Consider the following 10,961-nt stretch of genomic DNA (forward strand, 5'->3'; position numbering starts at 1 on the left):
CCAGCCCCCAGAAGCCGGTCGCCCACTGCAGTGTGGGTGTACCTTTGTGCACACGCGTGTGTATGTGCTGCGTGCCTGTGTGTGTGCCGCTGTGGAGTGCAGGTCCCTGGGGAAGGAGCCTCGAACCTGGCCCCCCCACACCCCCCCCCCGGCGAGAGTCACACCTGGGGCCAGCTCCCGGCCGTGAGCCCCTCTGTGTGCAGGACAGCAAACCCCGAAAGTGCCCTCAGTCCACCAAAAGCATAGAGGACAATGGTAGACACGTGGCTGTTGAAGATGAGGCCACAGCTTAGTCGAGGGAGACGAGACGCGCCCCCTCCCCAGAGCGCAGGCTGGGGGCGACTGGCCAGTGAGTTCCTCCGCCAGAAGTGAAGCTCCACAAACTCCAGAAACGAACGTGCTCTCGGCCTCGCCCTTTCCCACCTGGGGTTTCTGCCGCCTCACCCACTCTGGGAAAGGGGCTCCAGGCTGCTGCACCCCTCCGACCTCTGTGCTGCCATCAGCAGCCCCTGTCGGGTTACAGCGCCCCCCCCCCCATATCGCCTCCTCTTTGGTGCCCAGGCCACGCCGTGGGCCTCACTGACCCGTGAACCGTGCTGCGGTCTCCCCGCTCTGGCCAGGCGGCATCAGCTCCATGGAGAGGGCCACGGGCTCGAGGTGCCAGGTCGTCCTGCTGGGTGTATGGACCAGGCCCGGCTGCCTGCCCTGGCACCACATCGCAGCTGCTCTGGCTCCCCATCCTGCCCCAGGAGCCCCGAAGCCCCCTGGCGCATCGCATCCCCTGAAGGGAAAGCACTGTAAATCCACTGCAGGTGTTTGGTGATCGGATTATGTCCTGGCAACGTGGTGACGAGGAAGGTGGCCCTGTCTCCAGAGTGGGACACGATCCGAGCGTTTCCCTTTGGGGTTCGGAGGCATCTTTGCCTCTGGCGAAGTCTGAGGCCTGTGTCCGTCTCGGTGCTGATTCTATGCAGTTTCAGCTGGCGGAATATGGCCTGCTGCTGGCGGGTGCTGGGTGGGGGCTGCTGTCCCTTAGGGCCGAGGGCTAGGGGTCGTGACGTAGCTGGAGCCGGCTGGCTCTGTCCTGATGCAGACATGGTGGCGAGAGGGTTATTTGTGAGCCATCGGACCAGGCAGGCGCTCGGGGCTGCACATTTCATCTCGCCGTGGCCAGCGACACCCCCAGGAGGTGAAACAACCAGCTGCTTTGTCCTCTAGCCGAGTAGCAGAACGGAGGGTACCAGCTGGGCCGGTGACCCACGCCTGCAAACTGGCAGCGAGCTTCGAACCTAGCATTGTTCCCTTGGAGGTTCGAGGATAAAATTTCAGCTCACTGGTACCGATACCACCATCATGTCATTCCTCTGCTCCTCCACTGCAGAATTACTAATGCATGTGAGATCTGAGCGTGATCTAGCCTGCGTGGAAAGCTACCCTGGAGGGAGCAGGCGGGTCAGAGACAGAGGACCGGCAGCATAGCCCAGGGTAGGATTACTCAGATAAAGGGCGGAACATCTGATCATCGCCTCAGCCTCCCCTCGTGACGCTCAGGACTGGACTTTCTGTCCTTTTAAAACTCCCTGGCACTGCAGTGTCCCTGGGCCTGCAGACGGGGATGTGCAAGATCTGAAATCATGGGGGGCCGGGACGGGGTGCGTGTTTTAGCGTGTAAGTAGCGCCTGGCCCGTGAGGTGCCACCTGTGACCCTGGAAGCTGGTGTTGACTCGGCGGCATGTTAAGAACACGGGCGGAGGGTCAGGACCGAGCTCAAGTCACATCTTGTCTTGCACAGTCAAGTTCAGGCCTGACCAGTGCAGCCAACCAGGGCTTTGGCCCAGCTGTTCCCTCGGTCCGTGCCAGCCTTTCCTGGTGACCGCTGCCAGCTAGTGCACAGGGGAAGGTAGCAGGCTGGCAGGGGCTGGGTTCAACGCCCAAACCTTGCTTCTCTTCTCAAAGTGGGCTTGGGGAGCATACCCGGGCTTTCAGGGAGCTGCGGAAGCTGGTGAGGGAGACCCCGGGAGGCGCAGGCCTGGGAGGCTCCTGGGAGGCTCCCGCCAGGCTGGTCGGCAGCCAGCAGGCCCGTGGGCTGGGCCGGCCTGCGGGTCGGGGAGCTGCGCGGTCAGGCTGGGGAGAGAGCAGAGGCCGCCGAGGCCGCCGAGGCTGCGGGCCGCTGGTGTCGGGTCTCAGGCGCCTGGATCCCGTTACCGGCCGTCCGGGACAGCCAGCCTCACTGAAGAACTCCCTTCTCTTCCTGTCTCCCTGCGGTGCAGACCATCTACCTGGATGACTGCGTGTCGTCTTTCGTCCAGATCAGAGGCTCGGTTCCACTGTTTTGGGAGCAGCCGGGGCTTCAGGTAGGTAAGAACAAGAAAAACGTATGTGCACGTGTTGCTTCTCTGGCCAACAGTGCGGTTTGCGGCGGGACCCCTCTTTTTTGTGGTGCCCTTTCAGGGCCCCCTCAGTCTGCCGTGTCGAGCTAACCTGTAGAGCGCGCCTGTTGTGCACACGCGTGTGTGTGCCTCCATAGAGGAAACAGGCGTGTTGGTGCAGGTTTCCAATGGCGAGCTCGCTGCTGGCGCAGGTAACGGGGACTGGGGGGGTCTGCGGCTAGGGAGAGCACAGCTCTCCCTGAGGGGCGGGGCCCCTCAGGCCAGACCCCGAGCTCACGGTGCTGAGAGTGCAGCCAAGGGCAAAGCTTTTTGGGAGTTCAGAGCCATCCCTGAAGGGCTTTGGAAGGAGCTCGGGCCGGGGGCAGTGCGGCAGGACGGGCGTCTGGAGGGCCCGAGCGTGGCACAGAGGTTTCCCAAGACTTCTAAAAATACACCTGGCCGTCCGAAACGGCGCTGGGCGGTGCCAGCGGTATTTGGCATCCTGTCTCCTGGGGAGAGTTCAGGGCGCAGGGTCTGGTCCAAGGACACATTTGTCGTCAGTAGGAGGGCGACTCCTGGCTCTGTGAGCTCCGCCCGGGAGGGACGCGGCCGGGGCTGGAGGCTCCTCGGTCCCGGCTTTGTCTGCTGGACCCTGTCCCTTCACAGAGCTGAGGGCTTGTGTCCGGCACTTGGGTGGACAGCGGTGATGGAGAGCCCGAGGCCGGGTCTCAGCCCGCCCCTGACTCGCCCCTGTGGTCACTGTAAGCGCTTTGTCCTCGTGTCTGTCTTGTGCTGCCCTTGACCGTGGTTGGACCTGGGGGTGGGGGGGGTGAGTGGAGGGAGCCTCACTGGCTCGAGTCCTCTGGGGGAGAAAGCCTCACTGGCGTTACGCCCACAGGGAAGGACCAGTGAGGCGTGAGGCCCCGACCGCAGGTGGAGACGCCCTCCTGTGGACGGCTGTCACCTGGACAGTTCCTCTGGCGTGAGCCCAGACGTTTTTAAGTTGTAATTTACGTGCTGTCAACATCACCCCTTGAGAGTGGCGATTCGGTGGTTTTCAGTACATTTAAGTTGCGTAACCATTGGCATCATCTAATTTTAGAACCTGCTCCTCACCCACACAAAGCCCCTTTGCCAACTCCCCCCCTCCCCCCCAAGCCTGCCAGCTGTTCTGTCTCTGTTTGTGCGTCTGGACATTTGCGGGGAGGAGCTGGAACTTGGTTTTCTTTAGGTAATGTTCCTCCTGAGGTGCTGTGCTAGAGCAGGGAGCAGAGGTGAAGGTCAGAGGGCGCAAGCGGAGCCAGGCTGACGGTGCGGCACGTGGAGGGGTCAGAGCTCCCGGGCACGGAGCTCTTGGCACTTGGGAAGGACCTTTGCAGTCATTTCACCCCAGTTCAGCGGTCCCTCTTCCGGACACTGCGAGGCTGGCCTCCGGACGTCACCCTCGCGGCCCTGACCGGGTGGCCCTGTGAGTGAGCCCCGCCTCACCAAGTGGTCCGCACGGTGACCCGGCGCCAGCCTGAGCCTGGTCTGCAGACCCTCATGAGGATGCCCACGTTCTCCCTTCCTGTTTCCTTTGGGAACTTCCAGCCCCTAGCCCGTCTTCCATCATATTTCTAGAACTTTCCCTGCTCTGGTCTCTTGCTTCAAACATCAAAAACAAAACAAAACAAAACAAAAAACAGAACAGAACCCACTGCCCTCCTGCTCTTTAATTTGGCTCCAGCCTGACTGTCTTACTGCTCCAGGCCCGGCCCGGTCCTGCCGGGGAGCAGCCACCCCTCTGCTTGACAAGGGCTAGGTCTGTGGGACTGGGCACCTCTAGCGCCATTTAGATGCCCAGCACGTGAGCCACTGCCTCCTCCATGGCGCTGTCTCGGTCACGTTCCAAAAGGCACTAGCGCGTCGTTGAGCCGAACAGCCTCTGGACCTGACTCCCTTTCTTGTGTCATCGCAGCGGGGACGGGGCCCAGGGGCGGGGCGGCCTGCGGCGTCCCTGCCAGAGCTGACGCAGCGAGCCTGCCGTGCTCAATGCTGACCTCCTCGTGCAGGACCTGTCCCTTCAGTTCGGCTGGATGCAAAGGACAAAGGTGTTTGAGTCAAGAGCTTGCAGCATGTCAGTTGCAGGGCTGCCACGAGCCCCCCAGGGTGGGGCTGGGCACTGAGGCAGGCAGAGAGGGTGGTGGGGTGATGGTCTGCTGCAGGTTTCTGGGAGCGGAACCTTCACTACGAGCTCCTGCATCCTGACCCCACTGCTGACAGCCCTGGTCTGTCCCTGCCGGAGGGCGCGGGTGTGGCCTGCAAGTGGCCACCCTGAAGGTGTTTGTTTTTTTAGAGATTTATTTATTTATGCATACAAGAACTGGGGTACAAGCCAGAGGTGTGGGGGGTGAGAGGACTCACCAGAGACAGTGGGGAGCAGAGCAGGCAGATCTCCTGGAACACACTGCTGAGGGGAGCGGCGGGGAGACAGGCAGGGTCTGCTCTGCCCTGAGAGTCCCTCCTTGGCCAGGGATCAAGCTACAGCGTCATAGTGCTGAGACTCAGACCCTTGCGCCACCAGGGAGGCCCCACGCACCGAACGCTTACCCCGCTTTCTGGCTGTGCTGGTGAGCCAGAGTATGTCTGACGTCCTGTGAGTCTGTGGGGGCTTTGGCCCCCCACGCCCCAGGCACACAGCGGTGAGGTAGGTGTGTTCTGAAGCTTCCTGCGGCCGCCCGCTGGCAAGGCAGAGCAGTGGTGCCCGGCTCGGCTCGCCGCCCTGCCCGCATCTGCCTCCTCCCTGTCTGAGGCGGTTTCCCAGCGCTGGGGAGCCCCCGCCCACGGCCCTGCCTCAGCCCCGCTCCCCAGAGGGCGGGCGGAAGCTCCCCGAGCCGCCATTGCGAGGTAATGGCAGGGTCGGGTGGTGAGGGCAGAACACACGGACGTGAGCTGCGGCCAGGGGTCAGCGGCGCCCACAGGCACCCCGTCTTCGGGGACTTGCGGGAAGCGGGCTCCTCGCCCTCTCCCAGCGGCCCTCGCAGAAAGAAACCCAGGGAGGCCGCTCCTGCTTCCGGCCCCTCCACCCCGAGGAGCCAGGTACTTCTGAGACATTTTTATCTCAAAGAAGAAAGGTCCTTACCTGGCTGAGCCTTAGTCGTCTTCTCCGCAAAGGGAGGAACACTGCCGACCTCGCGGGGAAGCAGGAGGGTGAGGCGCCATCTCTGATAGGAGCCGGCACAGGAGCCAGGGGCTGCAGAGTGCGGGAAGACTGGGGGTGATGAGTGGGTGCGGGAGGCTCCCCAGAATGTAGCTGCACGAGGACGGGCCCCCTGTCTGGCAGCAGCAGTGTCCTGCGCCAGTCCTGGGCCCACAGACACTCCTCGACGCTGGTCACCTGTGCTCGGCGTGGGGGTCGGGGACAGGTGAGCCAGGGAGGGTGGCAGGGGGCCGGGCTAGGTCCCCCCCCCAAGCCACTGAGCAGCGTCCACATGTGGCCACACCTTAGACTCACCTGGCAGCTACCTCTGGGGCTGAGCCAGGCGGCAGGGACTGAGGCCCTGGCGACTCCAGGGCAGCCAAGCCTGGGGCCTGGGGGTGCTGCTCACCTCCGGGTCCCGAAGACGGTTGGGCTCGTAGCACTGAGCCATTCCTGGCCAGTGTCAGGTGGCCGGGGCACCCCCCCGCGTTTGGTGCTGGGGAGCGAGTCAGACAGCGGCCTGCAGCACACGCACGGAGCCCGTCAGCCGAGCGCCTGAGTGGGCGATGCCCTGGCGTGTGCAGGTGGCAGGTGGCAGGTGTGGTGGCGGAAGGGAAAGGGTGGAGGCAGTGACTGCTGCGGACCCACTGGAGGGTGCTGGTGGCCAACTGGGCAGGGGCAGTGGGAGGTGGTGACCCCGCATCGGGCAGCGGACTCTTCCTCCGGCACCGCCAGGCCTTCTCCCGACTCAGAGTGGACAGTGACTGGCCAGGGCCCGCCCCGGCGGAGGAGGAGGGAGGCCAAGGGAGCTCTGCTCCCTGCAGCCCCACCACGCTCAGTTGAGCTTCCGATGTCCAGTGGCCAGGACCGGGTGACCCGAGAGACGAGAGAGCTGCGTCCGATCAGAGGGGCCTGGGGCAGCTGACCTGAGGGCTGCCCCATGCTAGAGGAAGGAGCGGGGTGCGCAGCAGAGGCGGTGGCCCAGAAGCAGGCTGGGCCCTGCCCCAGGGGCTCCTCAGCCCGGCAGGTGTGGACACAGCCCTCCAGGGCAGCCCCGCCAGATGCCGCGGCAGAGGGACTGAGGGGGTGAGCGTGGGGCGAGCCATGTCTGCGCAGGGCCTGTTACAGCGAGTCCTGGCCCCCCGGAGCGGGAGAGTCACCTGTTTAACCTGGGGTGCGGCCCAGAACCTGCCCTGACCCGCCCCCTGGGGCTGGCGGGGGAGCTGAGAAGCCTTTGCAGCTGCGGTGCCCGGCCACTCCCTGCAGACGGTGCCCTGGGCTCTGGGTGCCCGGAGGCTTGGGCTGCCCTGCCCTGCCCCCCGCTGGCAGTGGTTATGGGAGTCGGAGAGGGAGACAGGAGCTCCCAGCCGGCCTGGGGTGCAGGTCCGGCTGCGCCCTCGCCACCTGGCTGCTGAGCCCACCTGTCCCCACCCCAGCTCTGCGCCCCACGCTCGGTGCCCGCGCTCCGCACGTCGGCTTGGGGGACGCTTAACCATCTACCAGCGTGCACCCGTCTCGCAGGCTTGCCAGGTGTTTCTAGGTCTTTCCGCAGTGGTCCGCTTGGGCAGGAGCCGTGCAGGCCCGGGAAGGCCAGGGTCCCCCACCTCCTGGTCTCTCCTCTGTGGACTCGCTGCTGTGTTGCGGGTGTCTGGGTGTGCTCGCTAACGCACCAGCAGCCTGAGGCCAGAGGCTGGACACTCCTGAGTCCGCTGCTCTGGGGGCCGCAGGTCACACTCAGTCGCGTGTGGTGAGAGACTTGTCACAGCCGGACACCAGCCTTCTGCATCTGGACTTTTTCCCTCCATATTTCTAAAAACGAATCGTTGTTTTGAATTGAGGTACAGGTAGGCCCCCCCATCAGGGACTGCCACAGTGGTGCACCCTCCAAGTCACCCCTAAGCTACCACCAACCTTTGTCTTCTAGTCTCTCTTTTAATATTTTTGCATAGAGGAACTGGGGTACAGTTCAGAGGTGCTGGGGGTGAGAGGCCCCACCAGAGACAGAGTGGGGAGCAGAACAGGTGGGTCTACTGAAACCCACTGCTGAGGGGGCATCGGGGAGACAGGAGAGGTCTGCTACGCCCTGGGGGTCACTCCCTGCCGGGGATCCCACTCAGGTCGTAGCAGTGACAGCCTCCAGGGAGACCCCGTCTAGACTCTCCTTGCTGTGTTGCCATGGGAACGCGTCTCAGAACAGCGGCAGCGTGTCCCTGAAGCGGGACGGGGCCTGGCGGGACTGACCCGGACCGCTCCAGGGCCCTGACCTCGCATCTCAGCCTCGGGATGCTGTTGGGGGTGGCCGAGCGGGACGCAGACCCCTCTGGGAGCCAGAAACCCTCCTTACAGTTTCAGAGGATGGACGGCTGCTGACTGGCCCTGGCCGTCCACCAGGTAGCCTTCCCCAAACTCGGGCTGTGCGTGTCTTCGTCCCTGGCGTCTGGTCGGGCATTGCGGCCACGCAGAAGGAGGCAGAGGCAGCGAGGGGGAGCCCTGGCACACGGTCTCGGGAGCGCCCCCAGTGTCCTGGGGCTAGGGGGGCTGTGACATTCTCTGGTTGAATCGCTGAGATGGACAAGCCTCTCCCCAGTCATTTCTGCATCTTGTTGAGAAGCCGCCATTTTTCTAGATGGGCTCTTCTGTTGCGTGTGAAGGGGACAGATGTGTTCCCTGTGGCAAAATGACTCGAAAATAGCACATGACGCATGTGACACCCACACCTGAGGTGCGAGCTGGGCTGGAGACGTGCCCAGGAGTGCAAACCGCGGCCTCCAGGGAGAGCACAGCGGAAGCCATCAGCCGGACAAGCTAAAACAACTGGTGGCTCAAAAAAACAAAACCTGTGTGGGTGGGGACACATCCAGAGGCCCCAGAGACCCCACCTTTATGCTCCGCACAGAGGCCACTAAGCCCGGCCACCCAGGGGCTGCTGAGGCCCTCCGGCCCCTGCGGCCTCTTGAGGCTTCAGGCGCAGAGGCCCCCAGCCTGCCACCGAGGGTCCAGCGGTCACTGAGCCGCCGCCACGAGCGTCCTGGGCTCGAGGCCCGGGTCAGGGTGTTGTCTCAGGCTGGTCTTTCCTCTGCAGCACCGGGCACGGGTCTGGCTCACACGCTGACCGGCCTCGGGTGCCGCCATGCTGCCTGGGGGTGGCCTCGCCGCCTGCCAGCCAGGGCCACCTCCTGGCTGTGCCCGCCCTACGTCCGGCCCTAGGACCTGGCCCGTCCGTGCCGTGCCTCCGCCTCACGATACCGCTCTGTGGACAAGGCGGCCTCTTTTCTCTCACTACACATTCCTCGCCTGGGGGTATCTCGGCCTATTAGTGTAGCAGGTTCAGGGTCCAGATCTCCAAGTAGCACGTGGCCCAGGGGACCCCAGGGTCTTGAGGTGCCCACTCTGGTTCTCTCATGGGGTTGCAGCTCATTTTGAGCAGACTCGCCCCTGGCCGTAGCCAGTGGGAGACCCCAAGGCCAGGTCCAGGCCGCTTCGCGTCAGCTCGCCCGTCAGATGTGTGGTGAGCGGATGGTTTCTGCGGGACAGACTGAGCTGCTACGGCTGCACACTGTTGCTTTCCCTGCAGGGCTACTGTGAGGCGGGTCCCCCCAGCCACCTACCCCCCGCCTGTCTCCCCCCCTGGCTCAGCCTCCTGTCCACCCAGCCAGCCACCATCTCGATAGCTCCACGGACTCCTGTTTTCCTCACTGGACTAGAATCCACGACCACCTTTCCACGGCTCCATGCTCACATCGTCTCTGCCTTGTCCAGAGAGAGCCCCCCTAAGCTGACCCCAGGAGCAATATGCAGTTGGCAGTTTGTCTTTAAACAGCCAGTGTTAAACAGGTAGTTGTAAGTAATAAAGCAGATTAGCTTGCAGGTATTCACGGCAACTCGGTTTCAGGAGCGGAGAAAGCACCTGGAGGCGGGGAGGCTGGGGAGCCCTTCCTCGCTCCCAGGCTGGCTTCGCGCCTTCAAAGGGGTTGAGGCCCTGACTCAGCCTCACGGCCTCACCCTGAAGCGTCCCTGCTGGTGGCAGGAGATGCCACGCAGTGTGGCCGCGGGCCAGACTCCAGCCTTGGGACCAAGCACACCTCGGCCTGCCCAAGCTGAGCCTGTGCCCGGGGGTGCTGTGGGGTGCTGGGGGCCGCCGCGCCCACCTGGCTTCCAGTGTCGGGGTGGGCGTCCGGCTCAGCGAGCAGGGGCTGCCTGTGTTTCTCCTTCCCCCCAGGTGGGCTCCCACCATCTGAGACTCAACAGAGGCCTGGAAGCCAACGCCCCTGCGTTCGACAGGTAGGAGCTCCGGGCCTCGGCCACGCCCACCCTAAGCCTGCCTTGCTCTTTGGTCCTTTCTGCAAGAAGGGGCTTTGCAAGTTGGGGTTCCGACCTGCTCCCGGTTTCCCTGAAGGTTTGTTAAATGCCACGTAATGCGTTTACCTTGCTTTATCTTCAGTAGACTTCTCTAGATCTCTGGATGGCCAAGTACCCCCTTGCCATTCCTGCCTGAGGGGTACCTACGCGTGCATCCGGTCACCCAGGGATGCCAGGGTTTCAGAGTGCTCATGGCTGGCTGTTTTCGTTTTAAACATCACATGTTCCAGGTTTTAAAAAATCACAGTATAGAAAGATGTAAAGTGACTCCCACTACTAGAGGTTTTACTCTTGCTCAAACCATATCGTTTCTTCACATCATTCTAGGGGAGAAATGAGCATTTATTCGGTTCATTTTTTAAAACACATTGGATCATGACTCAGTTTTGCAGTTTGCTTTAAGAAAAGCCACAGCTAGGCTGAACTATTTGCACTTGAAATAGTGAATAACTTTTTGAAATACTTGCTTTTCCAACCTGGATGTTTTCAGTGATCTTACAGCAGTTCTCAAGGGCATGTTTTTTTAAGTGGTTTAATCATTCTGCCCCAAGCCTGACTTGAGCTTTGAATCTGCTTGGACCTTTCTGTTTCTATTACACGGGACCCCAGCCCTGTCCCTAATCTACGCAGCGCCAACGGCGGGCATCTTCCAGAGAGTGCGCGTGTGTTCTCTGCACTGCAGGCGTGGTTGTCTTCGCCGACCTCTGTTTCTTCAGAAACGCTAGATGTAACTGAAATGAAACTTGTCCTTGAACTGACCTGGAGCCAGGGGCAGGGCCCTGCTGGGCTTGTTAACTTTCCTGTGTTGACGAGTTTATTGACTTTTTTAAAGTCCTGAGCACATTTACAAAGGCTTAAAAGTTTTTTTTAAAGACCCTTTTTAAAGGGTCAGGGGAGACCCGCCCGCTGCTCCCCTCAGCAGTGGACTTCGTCGATCTGCCTGTTCTGCTCCCCTCTCTGTCCCTGGTGAGTCCTCTCACCCTCCGCATCTCTGGCTTGTACCCCAGTTCTGTATGAACAAATAAATCTTTAAAAAAAAAGAAAACAAGGGTCAG

At 62.1% G+C, this 10,961-nt stretch overlaps 1 protein-coding gene across 1 annotated transcript in view; it reads left to right on the forward strand.

Moving 5' to 3' along the window:
* SYNJ2 (synaptojanin 2) overlaps window positions 1–10,961 on the forward strand; it is a 71,625-nt gene that overhangs the window by 25,617 nt on the left and 35,047 nt on the right. Inside the window, exons 6-8 of the mRNA XM_004674158.2 lie at window positions 1,957–2,002; window positions 2,271–2,354; window positions 9,767–9,828. Coding sequence (XP_004674215.1) covers window positions 1,957–2,002; window positions 2,271–2,354; window positions 9,767–9,828 — 192 coding nt within the window. The remainder of the gene's footprint in view (window positions 1–1,956; window positions 2,003–2,270; window positions 2,355–9,766; window positions 9,829–10,961) is intronic.

This window comes from Condylura cristata, unplaced genomic scaffold (assembly GCF_000260355.1).
Source record: "Condylura cristata isolate star-nosed mole 26May11 unplaced genomic scaffold, ConCri1.0 scaffold00001, whole genome shotgun sequence".
NCBI classification, from domain to species: Eukaryota; Metazoa; Chordata; class Mammalia; order Eulipotyphla; family Talpidae; genus Condylura; species Condylura cristata.